The sequence below is a fragment of the Gymnoscopelus microlampas genome (assembly GCF_963454915.1).
Source record: "Gymnoscopelus microlampas genome assembly, chromosome: 3".
NCBI lineage: Eukaryota > Metazoa > Chordata > Actinopteri > Myctophiformes > Myctophidae > Gymnoscopelus > Gymnoscopelus microlampas.
In genome coordinates, this window is record NC_139940.1 from 3,513,492 (window position 1) to 3,532,211 (window position 18,720).

The 18,720-nt window shown below is 40.5% G+C and overlaps 1 protein-coding gene across 1 annotated transcript; it reads left to right on the forward strand.

The window, feature by feature from the left end:
• Positions 1-283: 283 nt before the first annotated feature.
• has1 (hyaluronan synthase 1) lies at positions 284-14,740 on the forward strand (the record flags this gene model as incomplete). The annotated part of the gene is given in 9 exon segments (XM_084051777.1): positions 284-392; positions 1,652-1,850; positions 3,492-3,700; positions 5,807-5,988; positions 8,830-8,992; positions 8,995-9,054; positions 11,128-11,260; positions 12,185-12,517; positions 14,239-14,740. Coding segments are annotated over 9 exon segments (1,731 nt in total). The 3' UTR covers positions 14,582-14,740.
• Positions 14,741-18,720: the final 3,980 nt, after the last annotated feature.

Here is an 18,720-nt window from a genome sequence, read left to right on the forward strand (position 1 = left end):
CAGTGGTGCTCCAACTTGTTCATAATTCATGTCAGAATTATAATTATAATTTGGCCGCGGACCACCCCCCATTTCAAAAATATTTTTGTCCCAGGGACCCCCAGAAGCAACTAGATTGATTGAGTTTAAAAAAATGTTGTCTTTAAAAAAGCACCGTGAGTTGTGGAGAAGGAGGTATTTCTCCTCCCCTGTGTATGCCCTGCACTGTGTATTGTGTGGAAGTGACTATAAAAGTGCTTCTGATTCTGATCATGTCCACAGATACCATACCACCGCCACAGACATGGAGCTGAAGCCGCTCTTACAGAAGCTGGGCTCGGTGGTCCGCGCTTTCTTCACCTTCCTGTTCGCCCTGGTGGTCCTAGGGGTGATGGTGTGGGCCTACGTCAAAGGTAGGGTCTTTTACGGTGGTGGAAAAAGCGCTCAAAATTCTTTACTTAAGTAAAAGTATACCAATGCTGCAATGTAAAAAAATACTCTGTTACAAGTAAAAGTCCAGAATTAAAAAATGTACTTGAGTAAAAGTACCAAAAAATGTTAGTTCATATAGCATCAAATTCAGTTTAACCACTTAAACTGATGCCATGCAACATATTGTGAACTTGTAGATCTGCTATTTTTCAGAGAACTGCTTCGCCCATTCAATCCAGGAACGCATGTGTGTAATTTTCTGATTTGTTGGGGCTATTAAAACATAGCAGATCTACAAGCTCACAGCGCGGCACCGAGTGCCGCGCTGTGAGCTTGTATATCTACCTTTCAAAACTGCCCTAAAGATACACCTTCAGGAGTCTGCAATTCCAAAATGGCCCGTGTCTAAGTCTTAACCTACCCCCCCAACCCCCCCTTTTCTTTTTCTTCTCTTGTACATATTTTTCACTCTTCATACCAGTAACCTGTAAGCTGATTGTATGACATTCTGTATAGTAGTGTGTATATCTGTCTGTCTCTTATATGTCATCATGATTTGTGTGCATGGGGATCTCATCTTAAACAAGCTCAGTGCTTAAAGGACGACTTCACCACTTTTCAACATATCTTCATATAATAGGTCCTCACTAATGCTCATGATAAAATGATACCATTTTTTCCCTACTTGGTCTGTGTCTCATAGGAGGGCTGTGGACAGTCCAGAAACCCGTCTACCAGTGACATCATCGTTAGGCAGGATTTTTTTCCCCCAAAAAGATTAAAACATTTGTATTCAGATTTTTATTAAGGCGAGAACAATGGGATATATTATTGCATTGCAACTTTCCAGGAATACAAAGCCTGCAGTTTCTATTAGCTTGGATTCCCCATCGATGATGTCACTGGTAGACGGGTTTCTGAACTGTCCACAGCCCTCCTCTGAGACACAGACTGATTAGAAAGAAATGGTACCATTTTATCATGAGCATTAGTGAGGACCATATTATATGAAGATATGTTGAAAAGTGGTGAAGTCGTCCTTTAATGAGTCTTCCAGTTTTTTGTTAATCTGTACTTCCATGTACTGTTATTCTCATGTCTTACTAAATAAAGTACATCAATCAATCATAAGTGTATTATACAGTAAGTGTAATATAAGTGTAATATAAGTGTATCATAAGTGTATTATAAGTGTAATATAAGTGTAATATAAGTGTATTATTTGTGTATTATATGGCAGGTTTCCAGCTGGCCACCTCTCCCTACGGCATCGTGTCCTTCGGTGTGTACGGCCTGCTGCTGGGCCTTCACGTTCTGGTGCAGAGCTTCTTCGCCTTCATCGAGCATCGCCGTATGAAGACCCTGGAGGAGCCCTGCACCTTCACCAAGACAGTGGGCTTCACCATCTCAGCCTACCAGGAGGACCCGGCCTATCTCAGGCAAGAAACACAACACGACCAATATTAGAACGCTGAAAAGTAACTAGTTAACTAACGTTTTAGTGGAGTAAATGTAGTGGAGTGCAAAGTACAATATTTGCTTCTGAGATGTGGTGGACAGATCTTGAAAACTTTAGTTACTAGTTACTTTTCAGGTATAAATTATGATATAATGAAACATACATTAACCCACCTTAACCCTATTTTATACCTAGGCTATTTGAAAATAGCAGATCTACAAGCTCACAACGCGTCGCATAGCGACGCGTTGTGAGCTTGTAGATCGGCTATTTTCAAATATTTAGTACTTTTACTTTTGGTACTTTAAGTACATTTTGGTGCCAATACTTTTGTACTTTTACTCAATAGAATTGACCCCAAAAAAAACAACAACATTTGAGTTAACCTTTTTAGACCTAGAAAGCATCTTCTGTGTCATTTTTAGATTTCTCGGGATATTCAAAAAATAGCAGATCTACAAGCTCACAGAGTGCCGCGCTATGAGCTTGTAGATCTGCTACTTTTGAGGGGAAAAAAAACGTGAACATTTTTGCAAATCTTTGAATATTATGCATTTTTTAAAGTAAACATTTTTAACTCAAATCTTTGCTTGTGGGGGATTCTACAAATGTCTTCTAAATCCTAATTTTACGTTGCTATTATATCAGTGGTTCTCAAACTTCTTCATGTCTAGGACCCCCAAAATGATATGTATTTGGTCGCGTACCCCCATCTCAAAATATGTTGTTCCAGGGACCCCCAGGAGCAAAGATTTGAGTTAAAAAAAACATACAAAGATTTGCACTGAGTGCCGCGCTATGAGATCTGCTGTTTTTTGAAAAATCGTGGAACATTTTGTAAATCTTTGAATATTTTTCTTTTTAAAGCGAACATTTTTAACACAAATCTTTGCTTCTGGGGGGGGGGGGTCCCTGGCACAAAGCATTTTCAGATGGGGGGTCCGCAGCCAAACACATATCATTTTGGGGGTCCTTGACACAGAAAAGTTTGAGAACCACTCCTATATACATAAATGAACTATAACTATAACGTTGGATGTCATCATATCATACAGGGAGCGGTGTAAAGTAACTAAGTACATTTACTCAAGTACTGTACTTGAATAGGATGTTGAGGTACTTTTACTTTACTGGAGTATTTCCAATTATCTACTCCACTACAGAGGCAATATTGTACTTTTACTCCACTACAATTATTTGAAGACTTTAGTTACTAGTTACTTTGCGGATATAAATGATTACATTATAAAACATACATTAACCACTTCATCCCTATTTTATACCTAGGCTATTTGAAAATAGCAGATCTACAAGCTCACAACGCGTCGCATCGCGACGCGTTGTGAGCTTGTAGATCTGCTATTTTCAAACATTTTAGTACTTCTACTTTTGCTACTTTAAGTACATTTTAATGCCAATACATTTGTACTTTTACTCCAGTAAATTTTGAATCCTGGACTTTCACTTGTAACAGAGAATTTTTAATTTTTGCAGTATTGGTACTTTTACTTAAAAAGTAAAACTAGGGGTTACGTATGTAACCCCAGTGTTCTTAATTCCGTAGTAATATGCTTACTTATGGGACATTTTGATTACTTTTTTTCCACCACTGATCGCACAGGGAGTGCCTGAGCTCCATCCGGGCGCTGAAGTATCCTCCCGAGTTGCTGCGTGTGATCATGGTGGTGGACGGGAACACGGAGGACGACCGCTACATGATGGACATGTTCAGGGAGGTGTTCCATGACCAAGAGCCTGGATGCCTCGTCTGGAAGAACAACTACCACACCTGGGACCCCGTGAAGGCCGCCGAGGAGGCCGGGCTCAAAGGTATAGAGCCGGACACACCTTTATACCTATATTAAGGAAGAAGTTCTCAAACGTTTTTACTTAAAGGACGACTTCGCCGTTTTTCAACCTATCTTCATATAATAGGTGTCCTCACAAATACTCATGATAAAATGGTACAATTTGTTTCTACTCGGTCTGTGTCTCAGAGGAGGGCTGTGGACAGTTCAGAGTCCCGTCTACCAGTGACGTCATCAATGGGGGATCGAAGCTAATAGAAACTGCAGGCTTTCTATTCCTGGAAAGTTGCAATGCAATAAAAGAAGCCATTGTCCTCGTGTTAATAACAATATAAATAAAAAATGTGAAATCTTGTTGGAAAAAAAAAATCATGCCTAACGATGATGTCACTGGTAGACGGGTTTCTGGACTGTCCACAGCCATCCTCTGAGACACAGACCGAGTAGAAAAAAATGGTACCATTTTATCATGAGTATTAGTGAGGACCTATTACATGAAGATAGGTTGAAAAGAAGGTGAAGTCGTCCTTTAAGTAAAATGATCAATACTGCAATGTAGAAGTACTCTGTTACGAGTAAAAGTCCGGAATTCAAAATGTACTGGAGGAAAAGTACAAAAGTAATGGCATCAAAATGTAGCCTGGTAAACCCCCCCTCCCTCCGGAAATCTCATCTGCATTTTGATTTCAGGAAGGAGTCTGGCCTACAGGCCTGTGTTTTCCTAGGGAGTTGAAGGCAAGGGGGGGGGGGGGGGGGGGGTCCGGGTGGGGAGAGAGCCTGGCTGTGTTGACGGACAACGGATGCACGCTTATGAGAAAACAACACAAATAAAACCTGGTGAAACAGTTGCGTGCATTAGTGCAAGTTGAGGATAAAGCAAACATTCAGTCTAGATGTCCAGTTTGATCATTCACAACTACTACTACTAGGCTACTACTTTTGTATTTGAAACTTTACATTTCTTTAAATATTATAAACTTTCACGACAGCCTAAGTACAAATATAGTTTATGAAAAGGCTACTATAGGCTACAGTGAAGTCGGACTGAATGACTGAAACCTTTTTTTTTTTTTTTACTCTATTGGTGTTTTGTTGTAGGGGATTATCTGACACTTGTAGGCTATCTGTTATGAAAGATAAATTGTATCATGAGTGAAACGGCTAGTTTGCCATATTTACATTTCCTTTAGAGATGACAAATTCCTTACATTACAAATCATTATAAGCTATATATGTCTGGGATGCATAGTAGCTGAAACTCCATAAGATATTCCTCTACACTTATTTAGTGAGAACATCGATCCTCCTAGCCTGGTAAACCCTCCCTCCAGAAATCTCATTTCCATTTGATTTCTGGAGTGAGTCTGGCCTGAACGCCCATTCTGCAATATTGGCGGTGGGCTGGAGTTGGGCGGGAGTAATACCGTTGACTGACAACCCCTTCAGCCAATGATCGTTTTCCCCTTCAGCCAATCAGCAATTCATTTTACCACTTCCAGACTATGTGACGCAACGGGACTTTTGAGACTTTTGTTGCCTTATTGGGATACATGCGTGTACACTCCCCGCCCCTGCCGGTTCTCTACATTTTTATTTTTAAATAGGCTCTGTCATGATTAATTGACCACATATACGAAGTTAAACAACTAAATTCTATCCAAACGATATCTTAATAGTAAATTCCGTGCCTCAAAAATGAAGTTTGAGAACGAAAGTAAGAAGTGAGGGCACTCGGACAACAACAATGGCTGCCGTTCGTCTTTTGTCGGCGGCTCTCAGGCTGCACTCGGCTTCATTCGGGCTCACTCGAACTCGCCTCCTGATTGGCCAACTGTCGCTGTCAATCACAGAACGATGAGCGGCGACGCTGATAGGCTCGGTTATTTGGTAAAGCACTAGAAACCCCCACAATGGGCGTTCAGGCCAGACTCACTCCAGAAATCAAATGGAAATGAGATATCTAGAGGGAGGGTTTACCAGGCTACGATCCTCCTGCCTCCAGCACTAGATAAGCCCTCAACCTTAGTCAAGTAATTGTAACGTAGTGGAGCAAAAAAAAGTATAACGTTTTGTATATAAGTAAGTACTTATTTGTAGTTCCTTTCCTTTCCCCCTCCTCTGCCATCAGCTCCCGGGCCCGGGGAGGACGGCGGTGCTGGCTATGTGCTCGGTGAAGATCCCCAGCGTCGGGAGGTGGAGCAGCTGATTGGCTCCAAGCAGTGCGTGTGCATCATGCAGAAATGGGGCGGCAAGAGGGAGGTGATGTACACGGCCTTCAAGGCCCTGGGCCCCTCCGTAGACTACATACAGGTACTGACATTCATTACAAAATCTACTCAGTGGTGGAAAGTAACTAAGTACATTTACTTAAGTACAATGTTGCGGTATATGTACTTTACTTGAGTATTTCCAATTTCCAATACTTTTACTTCTACTCCACTACATCTCAGAGGCAAATATTGTACTTTTACTCCACTACAATTATTTGAAAACTTTGCTAGTTACTTTGCAGATATAAATGATTACATTATAAAACATACATTAACCACTTTAGCCTTATTTTATAACTAGGCTATTTTCAAATATTTAGTACTTTTACTTTTGATACTTTAAGTACATTTTAATGCCAATAGTGTTGTACTTTTACTCAAGTAATTCAAGAATTCTGGACCATTACTTGTAACAGAGTATTTTTATATTTCAGTATTGGTACTTTTACTTAAGTAAAGAATTTGAGTACTTTTTCCACCACTGAATGTCCTTTACAAATGCACATTTTATGACCTTTTCTACTCATACTCCGTGGTGGAAAAAAGTATACTCAGATATTTTACTTTAGGTAAAAGTAGCAACACCACAATGTAGAGATAGGCTGTTACAGCTAAAAGGCCTGTGTTGAAAATGCTACTTGAGTAAAAGTGCAAAAGTATTGGTATCAAAATATACTTAAAGCACCAAAAATAAAAGTACTAAAATGTTAGAAAATAAGCAGATCTACGTCTCCAAGGGGAGATTCCAATGATAATCATGTATTGGCTTAGGAATGTGACAAAAACAACAAAATCACCATGAATTCAAGGCTTTGTGGGGTGTGTAATTGATAGAAAATAGGTCATTTTTTGGGTGAACTATCCCTTTAAGTAAAAGTAAACATTCACCATAACAATGCTACTGTATATTAACATACAGACAGACACAAATCAAACTGGAACGGCGCTCTGTCCCTCAGAACAACTTGTGAATGAGTTAGTTCTGTTGTGAGGGGTTTTGTTTTGACTCAAACGTCCTCCAAGCCTGGTTAATCAAGACCTGAGACCGATTCTACAATTGTCTTTTCTACAAATCCTAACAGTTTTCTGAAAAACGTATGTTTCTATATCAGTGGTTCTCGCAAAGTTATATGTATTTGGCCGCCGACCCCCATCTCAAAATGTTTAGTTCCAGGGACCCCCCAGAAGCAGAGATTTGAGTTACAAATGTTCACTTTAAAAATATATATACAGTATATTCATAGATTTGCACACATTTTCTCGATTAAAATAAATAAATAGCAGATCTACAAGCTCATAGCGCGGCACTCGGTGCCGCGCTATGAGCTTGTATATCTGCTATTTTTGAATAGCCAAAGAAATCGAAAAAAATAACACAGATGCGTTTCACGGTCTAAATGGATTAAGTCGTTATCTCCACGTGTTTAAAGCGTTTGTGGCGACTCACTTCTGTTCCTATAAATGACTGTTTAAGCTACGGCTCGCATTCCCTTTAATTTAAACAAATAATTTCAAAGAGCACGTCACCCATTTTCAACCTTATCTTCACGTGATTGCTCTGTGAGCTTTGAGCTTGCAGAGTGTCTATTTTTAAATATAGCCAAAGTGTAAAATAGAGTTAAAGTGGTTAAACTGATTTTGGTGCTATATTAACCCATTTAGCTGGGTTTTTCTGGAAAACCCCTGGGTCACCACCAGCACACCACTGCTTCATAGACAGTGGTGGTAGAAGTACTCACATTTTAATTACTTACGTAAAAAGTATCAATACTGCAATGTAGAAATACTCTGTTACAAGCAAAAGTCTTGATGTCAAGTACAAAAGTATTGGGATCAAAATGTACTTAAAGTGCCAAAAGTAGAAAGTAGTCATTATGCAGTACAGTATTGTCCCATTTCACAAGTTTTCAAATGCAGAAAAGTCTTTTGAAGATTGATCTACAAGCTCACAATGCAACTCATTGTGAGCTTGTAGATCTGCTATTTTCAAATAGCCAAAGTCTATATAGGGATGAAGTGGTTAATGTATGTTTTGAAATACTATTCTAAATATACCAAGTAACCAGTAACTAAAGTTGTTCATTAAAGTGTAGTTAAATAAACGTACAATCTTTGTTGAGATGTAGTGGAGCTGAAGTAAAATTACTGAAAATTGGAAATACTTTCAAAAATACAATACGGTATATGAATAAATTCAGTAACGCTCTCCCTCCCTCCCTCCCTCCCTCCCTCTCTCTCTCTCTCTCTCTCTCTCTCTCTCTCTCTCTCTCTCTCTCTCTCTCTCTCTCTCTCTCTCTCTCTCTCTCTCTCTCTCTCTCTCTCTCTTCTCTCTCTCTCTCTCTCTCTCTGTATCTCTCTCTCTCTGTGTGTGTCTCTCTCTCTCTCTCTCTCTCTCTCTCTCTCTCTCTCTCTCTCTCTCTCTCTCTCTCTCTCTCTCTCTCCCTCTCCCTCTCTGTCTCCCCCCCTCTCTCTCTCTCTCTCCTCTCTCTCTCTCTCTCTCTCTCTCTCTCTCTCTCTCTCTCTCTCTCTCTCTCTCTCTCTCTCTCTCTCTCTCTCTCTCTCTCTGTGTGTCTCTCTCTCTCTCTCTCTCTCTCTCTCTCTCTCTCTCTCTCTCTCTCTCTCTCTCTCTCTCTCTCTCTCTCTCTCTCTCTCTCTCTCTCTCTCTCTCTCTCTCTCTCTCTCTCTCTCTCTCTCTCTCTCTCTCTCTCTCTCTCTCTCTCTCTCTCTCTGTGTGTGTCTCCCTCTCTCTCTCTCTCTGTGTCTCTCTCTCTCTCTCTCTCTCTCTCTCTCTCTCTCTCTCTCTCTCTCTCTCTCTCTCTCTCTCTCTCTCTCTCTCTCTCTCTCTCTCTCTCTCTCTCTCTCTCTCTCTCTCTCTCTCTAGGTGTGTGACTCAGACACTAAGCTGGACCCCATGGCCACGCTGGAGCTGGTGAAGGTGCTGGAGAGCGACCAGAGGTTCGGGGCGGTGGGAGGAGACGTGATGATCCTCAACCTGAAGGAGTCCTACGTCAGCTTCATGAGCAGCCTGCGCTACTGGATGGCCTTCACGTGGAGCGGTCCTGCCAGTCCTTCTTCAACTGTGTCTCCTGCATCAGTGGACCCCTGGGTGAGTCAGTGGACCCCCTGGGTAAAGGACCCATGTCTGGTCTTGTCTTGCATACATCTCTTCTGTCTCTCTGCCCTTGTTTTTTTCTGAAATAAAACATATGGGGTCGTGTCTCCGGGATTACATTACATTTTTAATGTATTTCTATGGTAAAAAAAAACGCGCTGGAACGCTCCTGGTCCCTGCAGTACAGCATCACGTTTCAGCCATTTCTTGAAGTTCCTGGGCACTTCAAGCTCAATATAGCTATCAAACCCTAACTCAACCCTAAGCCTAAGCCTAAGCTTAACCTCACAAACACTATGCCTAAACCTAACCCTAACCTCACAAACACTATGCCTAAACCTAACCTTAACCCTAACCTCACAAACACTATGCCTAAACCTAACCTTAACCCTAACCTCACAAACACTATGCCTAAACTTAACCTTAACCTCACAAACACTATGCCTAAACCTAACCTTAACCTCACAAACACTATGCCTAAACCTAACCTTAACCCTAACCTCACAAACACTATGCCTAAACCTAACCTTAACCTCACAAACACTATGCCTAAACCTAACCTTAACCCTAACCTCACAAACACTATGCCTAAACCTAACCTTAACCTCACAAACACTATGTCTAAACCTAACCTTAACCTCACAAACACTATGCCTAAACCTAACCTTAACCTCACAAACACTATGTCTAAACCTAACCTTAACCTCACAAACACTATGTCTAAACCTAACCTTAACCTCACAAACACTATGTCTAAACCTAACCCTAACCTTAACCTCACAAACACTATGTCTAAACCTAACCTTAACCTCACAAACACTATGTCTAAACCTAACCCTAACCTCACAAACACTATGCCTAAACCTAACCTTAACCTCACAAACACTATGCCTAAACCTAACCTTAACCTCACAAACACTATGTCTAAACCTAACCTTAACCCTAACCTCACAAACACTATGTCTAAACATAACCTTAACCTCACAAACACTATGCCTAAACCTAACCTTAACCTCACAAACACTATGCCTAAACCTAACCTTAACCTCACAAACACTATACCTAACCTTAACCCTAACCTCACAAACACTATGCCTAACCCTAACCTTAACCTCACAAACACTATGTCTAAACCTAACCTTAACCTCACAAACACTATGTCTAAACCTAACCTTAACCTCACAAACACTATGGCTAAACCTAACCTTAACCTCACAAACACTATGGCTAAACCTAACCTTAACCTCACAAACACTATGGCTAAACCTAACCTTAACCTCACAAACACTATGTCTAAACCTAACCTTAACCTCACAAACACTATGGCTAAACCTAACCTTAACCTCACAAACACTATGTCTAAACCTAACCTTAACCCTAACCTCACAAACACTATGCCTAACCCTAACCTTAACCTCACAAACACTATGTCTAAACCTAACCTTAACCTCACAAACACTATGGCTAAACCTAACCTTAACCTCACAAACACTATGCCTAACCCTAACCTTAACCTCACAAACACTATGTCTAAACCTAACCTTAACCTCACAAACACTATGGCTAAACCTAACCTTAACCTCACAAACACTATGCCTAAACATAACCTTAACCTCACAAACACTATGGCTAAACCTAACCTTAACCTCACAAACACTATGTCTAAACCTAACCCTAACCTCACAAACACTATGTCTAAACCTAACCTTAACCTCACAAACACTATGTCTAACCCTAACCTTAACCTCACAAACACTATGCCTAAACTTAACCTTAACCCTAACCTCACAAACACTATGCCGAAACCTAATCTTAACCCTAACAATGACCTCACAAACACTAGCCTCAGAACCACACCCACCTGGGCAAACCACAGAGAAAGGAGAGAGTCCACATGATATCCAAAGCGTTACAAAAAAAAAAAGCTTCCTGTGGACGACGTGGCCCCTAAAAAAAAAATGTAAATACTGTATAACACATTTAAAAACATATCTATAGTCAGTGGTGTCACATCGGCTGGCAGATGGATTGTATAACTCGGTGTCATTTTGTTGCTTGCCTCTGCAGGTCTGTACAGAAATGACCTGCTTCAGCAGTTTCTGGAGTCCTGGTACAACCAGAAGTTCCTGGGAACTCACTGCACCTTCGGCGATGACAGACACCTCACCAACCGCATGCTGAGCATGGGCTACGCCACCAAGTAGGTATAGCAGCTAGGAGCTAAAATTACCCCACGGCGGAACACTGCCATCGGTGACACAGCTATAGGCACTGTCACTGTTCTCGTTATGTCATCGCCCCGACCGCAGATCGGCCAACTTCAGCTCAAACTGCAGTTGTTTTGTATAGTCCGCTAAATCAGTGGTTCTCAACCTGTGGGTCGGGATCCCCATGTTTTTTTTTTGGTTTTGGGGGGGTCCCCAGATGACAGTAAAGTGGACAATTTAAGGACTTTGAACTTTTAAGACTTTTTTAATACATAAAAAAAAGACAGCAAAGAAAAAGACCATTACTGCATCAAAATGTATCAACAAACTAACTGGTCAAACATTGGCCAAATTGTCCAATAATATAAAAAAGAGGCAAACATTTTGAAAATAGCAGATCTACAAGCTCACAACGCTTCACAATGAGCTTGTAGATCGGCTATTTTCAAAAAAATGTGTCTGTAGAACCGAGTCAAACTAAATGTAATTCATATAACATTAAAGGAGTAGTTCACCCCCAAAAAAATCTTATTTCATATCAATTATACACCCCATCATCAAGCATTGAATTCAAGGAGATTTTTTTTTTACCCATTCCTAAGACAATAATTTGATTACCGGCGGAAAGATGCTAAGACTCATAGGAGTCTCTTTGTGTCTCCTACCGGATGTACACCCGCTCATCAAATGATTGGCTTAGGAATGCGACAAAAAAAAAAAAATTCAATACTTCATGATGGGGTGTGTAATTGATAGAAAATAAGTAATTTTTTGGGTGAACTACTCCTTTAATCTCAATTATTTGTTTGACAATCCAATCATCAACTAAAACGTTACGATTTCTTTAGCTATCTAATAGAAAACGTCCAAAGGCTCCAATCGATCCATATCGTCTTTGTGTTTTACGCGTTCCTCAGATACACGGCCCACTCCAAGTGCTACACGGAGACGCCCGGCGGCTTCCTGCGCTGGCTCAGCCAGCAGACCCGCTGGACCAAGTCCTTCTTCCGCGAGTGGCTCTACAACGCCATGTGGTGGCACAAGCACCACCTGTGGATGACCTACGAGTCCATCGTGTCGGGCGTCTTCCCCTTCTTCGTCACCGCCACCATGGTGCAGCTGTTCTGGTGCGGCACGCTGTGGGACATCCTGTGGGTGCTCTGCTGCATCCAGCTCATCGGCCTGGTGAAGGCGGCGTACGCCTGCGTGCTGCGCCGCGACCTCATCATGGTGTTCATGTCCCTCTACAGGTACGTTCCAAACCCCCCCCCCCCCCCCTTTTACTTAAGTAAAAGTATCAATACTGCAATGTAGAAGTACTCCGTTACAAGTGAAAGTCCGGAATTCAAAATGTACTTGAGTAAAAGTACAAAAGTATTGGTATCAAAATGTACTTAAAGTACAACAAGTAAAAGTACTAAAAGGTTTGAAAATAGCAGATCTACAAGCCCACAACGCGTCGCATCGCGACGCGTTGTGAGCTTGCAGATCGGCTATTTTCAAATAGCATATAGGTATAAAATAGGGCTAAAGTGGTTAATGTGTGTTTTATAATGTAATAATTCATTTCTGTAAAGTAACTAGCAATTAAAGTCTTCAAAACATTGTAGTGGAGTAAAAGTACAATATTTGAGATGTAGTGGAGTAGAAGTAAAAGTACTGATAATTGGAAATACTCCAGTAAAGTAAAAGTACCTCAACATCGTACTTAAGTACAGTGCTGGAGTGAATGTACTTAGTTACTTTACACCACTGGGTCTTCAAGTGCTGACCTGCTCGAGGTGCCTATACAATGCAGAGTTGATTTTGACAACAATTTTTCATTTAGTTTTAAGGCCTTTGCAGACAGTTTTTTTAGTCAATCAGTTTTTACCGCGTGCGAAAGGACGCACGAATCGAACTGGGTTTGATTGGGAAAAAAAACGCATCGCATCGCCGCACGGTAAATTCGGAGCCGGTGTGCAATTAATTGAGAACCATGTGTTCATTTAAAAAATGATAGGCCTAGTGTCCTTTTTTTCCGTGCGAAAAATCGTACCCTGTCTGCAAAGGCCTTTAGTCATAGTCTAGATTTTATTCAAAATAAAATCTAGTTTCACTTAGTTTAGTCATATTTTAGTCACCTGAAATGTTTTAGTTTTTGTCTAGTTTCAGTCGACTAAATATCATAAGATTTTAGCCGACTAAATCCACAGTTGATTTAGTCGACTAAAATGTGTTTTGGCGGTGCCTTGATGGCGGCGTAATGCCTGGTTTTACGCTTGGTTGCACGCTGAAAATAGCCGATCTACAAGCCCACAACGCGTCGCAGCGCGACCCGTTGTTAGCTTGTAAGATCAGCTATTTTCAGAGCGCAACACCCCGAGCGCAACCAAACATAAAACGACTGGTCTTGTAGTTCTACTGGATCTCTTCTCCACTAGTCCCTCACTAACATTATAGTCTATAGTTTTTATTTGTTGACAAAATTGTCAATATATTTCGTTTTTATTTAGTATTCGTCAGTGAAAAAAGGAAGGCGACGAACATTTTTTCTCCATTGTTTTATTCGACGAAATCAACACTGCTACAATGACATGTATAAAGAACACGGTGAAGCAGCATTCTGCTTCTATGGACCGATGGCGTGGAATAAACTCCCATTACACCTAAGACAGGCAGCCTCTGTGGATAGCTTTAAAGCACAGCTCAACACCTACTTCTTCACTCTTGCTTTTAGTAGATTTTTTTGGTTGATTCTTAAATCTCTGTGTTGTTATCCATGTCCTCACTGTTTTGCCTGATTTACTGCCTTTTGCTATTATTTTAATGTTGTTTTAGGCTTTGTTAAATAGTTAAATTAGTTGTAATTGTAATTGTATTCTTGCTCTGTAAAGCACTTTGAGCTGCATTTCATGTCATGAAAAAAAAAAAAAAAAAATAGAAAATAGAAAATAGAAATAAAAGTGTATTATTATTATTATTATTACAGCGCCCTCTACATGACCAGCCTGCTGCCCGCCAAGTACTTCGCCATCCTCACCATGAACAAGAGCAGCTGGGGCACGTCGGGCCGCCGCAAGATGGTGGGCAACTACATGCCGCTGCTGCCGCTGTCGGTGTGGGCGGCCATCTTGCTGGGCGGGCTCTGCTACACGGCGTACCGCGAGAGCCAGGAGGGCTGGTTCACGGACGCTAAAGTGGAGGAGACCAAGTTCCTGGTGTTCGGCTGCGCCGCCTACATCCTCTACTGGACCGTGATGATCTGCCTGTACTGCGTGTGGTTCCGACGCACCTGCAGGAGGCGACGTAGGACGTATAAGATCAACGTGTAAGGCCCGCGGAGGACCTCGGCGCCAACAAAGACAAGCGCACTCCGTCTATTTAAAGGAATAGTTCACCCAAAAAGTGACTTATTTCCTATCAGTTACACACCCCGTGAAGATGTTTTTGAGCCAATCATTTGATGAGCGGGTGTATTTCCGGTAGGAGACACAAAGAGACTCCTTTGTGTCCCCTACCGGATACATTAGCCGATAGGAGACGGTAATCAAATTATTGGCTTACGAATGCGACAAAAACAAAAGAAAATCCATGAGTTCAAGGTTTCATGGGGTGTGCAATTGATAGAAAATACGTTTTTTTTGGGGGGTGAACTACTCCTTTAAATACAATTTGCCGGGTTGCACGGCTCACGAAGACTCGCAATATGACAAGATCAGCCGGCATTCCGAATACGCCGCATACACGGAGGCGTTTTGGCGTCAAGCATGTACGCTGAGGAAGACTTGAAAACCGCGTCCGTGTATGTATGCACCGTGCCTTCATTAAAAAGCACCAGAAGGACTTGGAAGTGCCGGTCTATTCTGGTCACACCTTGGCACCGGAGCCACACCCCGGGTTTGGTCCGTTATGTCGGCCGTTGTTTGACATTTCTTGCAACATCGGTGTCGGCGACTTAAGCAGCCGGCGTGTCTGGATGTGCGGAGACCTTCACACAGTCACTATTTAACTTAGTTTACATAATAAAACATGTATTTATTTTGTGCTTTTTAGTAACAACTTGCAAGAGGCTTTCTTGTACAAGCTGCTAAACCGACGACAGTATGTTTGAAAGATCAATCAACATCGTTGATCAAACCAGCAATATGGTTAAAGGTGGCGTATAGGTGACTTTGCTTTGTTAAAATAAGAGTTAAATAGCTCTGTATTCCCATAGTAATCATTGATATAGAGGGGTTTGTTCAGTACCAGGGGAGAGCAACTATCAGAATATAGAGCTTCAACTTTTAAACGATAAAGTCGTTGTTTTAACAAAGTACACATATATCACCGACAAGCACTTTTAATCTTGATTGTCCTTATAGGAAAATACAGTAACTAGCAACTACCTAAGCAGTTCATTCAACAGAAAGATTATTTTGTGATATGAAAACACTTTTTAAATAATCACCAAAGACTTTACACTTCTCAGAATCAACTACAGCCGCAGTATATACGATGAGGTTTCTTTCACAATGCATCCATGGCATTTGTTAATTATTTGTACTTTTGTTATTTAAACAGGATTTTTTTCCTGTAAAAGTGTAAGTGCCAGAGTGTCTGGATCTGTCTTAACCCATTTAGACAGGGAACGCATCTGTGTCATTCTAAGATTTCTTTGGCTATTCAAAAATAACAGATCTGCAAGCTCGTACCGCGGCACCGAGTGCCGCGCTATGAGCTTGTAGATCTGCTATTTTTGAAAAATCCTGAAAATGTTTGTAAATCTTTGAATATGTATACTTTATCTTTTTTTACAGCAAACATTTGTAACTCATTTTTTTGCTTCTGGGGGATTCTACAAATGTTGTTCCAGGGACCCCCGTGAAGGAAACGATTTGAGTTACAAATGTTCGCTTTAAAAAAAAATATATATTCAAAGATTCGCACAAAAAAATAGCAGATATACAAGCTCGGAGCTACGAGCCTGTAGATCTGCTATTTTTCAATAGCCAAAGAAATCTAAAAATGCACACTGTAGATGCGTTCCCGCTCTTAATGGGTTAAACATGCAGTTTATAAATGTTGAGCACATGGACTCTCTCTCTCTCTCCACTGAAGGACGTTGGTTGAGGCACCACTTGAAGTAAGCGGAGCGTACAGGGCTGTGCTGTACCGCCCCGTTCCTTTCTCATTATCATTGCACTGGAAACCAAACTTTTTCTTGGTGGCAGCACTATGCTCTGCTCTGCAGACTCCCTGACAACACAGACATGGACTGTTCTCCTTCCCTTTCCTCATGGAGGTATGGGGCAAAAAATGTCAAAACCAAAAGTTCCTCTCTCTTGGTTAAAACTGAGTTTCTTTATGAAGTATATACTGTTGATGATGGAACAGTAGATATATCATATAATATATGGCAGCGAAGGTGCAATACTTTTAGGCCAGTGGGGGGGTTCTCAAACTGTTTTGAGGACCCCCAAAAATGCGGCCACGGACCCCCCATTTGAAGAGGTTTTGTACCCGCGGGGTACGCTGTGTCAACGTAAAAAAGACCAAAAAAAAGAAGACAACACGCCATCGTGACGCGTTGAGCTTGTAAATCTGTTACTCATTTTTGCTGGGGACCCCCTGGAACCCCCTCAAGGGACCCCTGGGGTGAACCCCAGACCACACTTTGAGAACCACTGCGATAGGGACTTATCGGTGTCGACTTTGACATATTTCCTGCACTTGAGTAAAGTCATCAAATGTCTGTCTTAGATAATCATATAATAATGATGTGATATATTGTGTACATATATAACGTATGGTTCATAGGAAAACACCAATCTTTGCTGTCAGGTGGAAACCTTGTCAAAATTGTCAAATAACCACTGTTTATGAAATAGATCAAATGTAGTTATTAATAACTAGCTCTTTTTTTAAATGGTTTTCATTATTTAAACATTGTTAAACCTGTTGTCACTAGTTTGGGCATGTCATTATAGGCTAACATTTTTCAGAGAATATGGCAAAAATAGACGAGTGTCTATTCACTATACCTTTGCGTGACACTTTCATAATTATAAGTTAAAAAAAAGTAAAGCATTCATTTACGAAAGGAAAACATATGAAGATATACAAGGTTTCTTCCCAACAGTGACACTATTAATATGATCAACTTTCTCTTGATATATATGTGAAGGTGGGACGTGACAGATGCACTTTGATTTGCTTTGTGAACTTTGTATCATAATTGCCTATGGAATCTTTTATTTTTATTTTTTATATGGCTTAAACTTTAATTGCTGTCACGAATGCTGGAAATGGTCTCAAACTGTGAATAAATTAATGGTTTTGGGATGTTGTTTTTGAACCAACAAATAAAATATTTTCTGAGATTCAAATGCTTCGTTCATTCACTGGCAAACATAATAAATTAATGTTTTAATATATTATCAGATAATAGATTAGAGTTTACTTCCACATAAACACATTTGCAGATTCTAGTGCAGATGTTATTTTAACCTCCCATATTTATTATAGGGCCGGGACTCGATTAAAAAAAATGATCTAATTAATTAGAGGCTTTGTAATTCATTAATCTAAATTAATCGCATGTTTAATCGCATATCAATATTTGACCTGAGAAGCAATTTCTTTTCAGTTAAAACAGATTTTGGTATATGAGTGAATCAATGAGTGAATACATAAGTTTAAGCAACAAAAAATAGTTCTGCACACAACCGTCTTTTTTTTATCCACGCTTCCATCAGAGAGTTTTTTAAATCTAAATTTCTCATCCACTGGGCCAAGCAAAGCAGTCTGATCGGCTTCTTGTGCCATTGCGTGCACTGGGGTGTGTTGGCTGTTGGTTGGTGCACTGGTATGATCGGTACGCCTGAAACTCGTCCAGTGAGGTTCTGTGGTGCATAAACTAAGCGTGATTAAAATGCGATTCATTTTTTTTATCGCGTTAATTTTCTGTAATTAATTAATCTAAATTAATCAGTTAAAGTCCCAGCCCTAATTTATTATGTTACCTCATGTACATACAGTACCTGCTATTACACATGCCATATGTATATACTGTATACATCTCTTCAGTCTACTCATTTTTCAACATTACTTGACTACTGTATATCTATCCTGTTGTGTTTCTTTGCTCTTCTTTCTATTTCTACATAAAGCTAGTATTTTTGGTTGGACACGTCTTGTGTAACTGTGAATACTTTTTTTTTAAATAATGTGTTTTTTTTTCTTATTACAAAATATGTTTGGGCCCTTGCCCTTGACAAACATCCCATATTATGAGAAAGAAAACTAACGCTAAAACTAATACATACTGTATACTAAACTATAAACCTTGTCACGGTGTCATTGGCCAATCACAAGACAGGTTAGACAAGGCAGGTACAGAACTACAGGGGCAGACAGGAAGGCACAGAACAAACTACACAATAGGAGTACACAAAACCCTACTACTACAATGAAACAAGGAACACAAGAA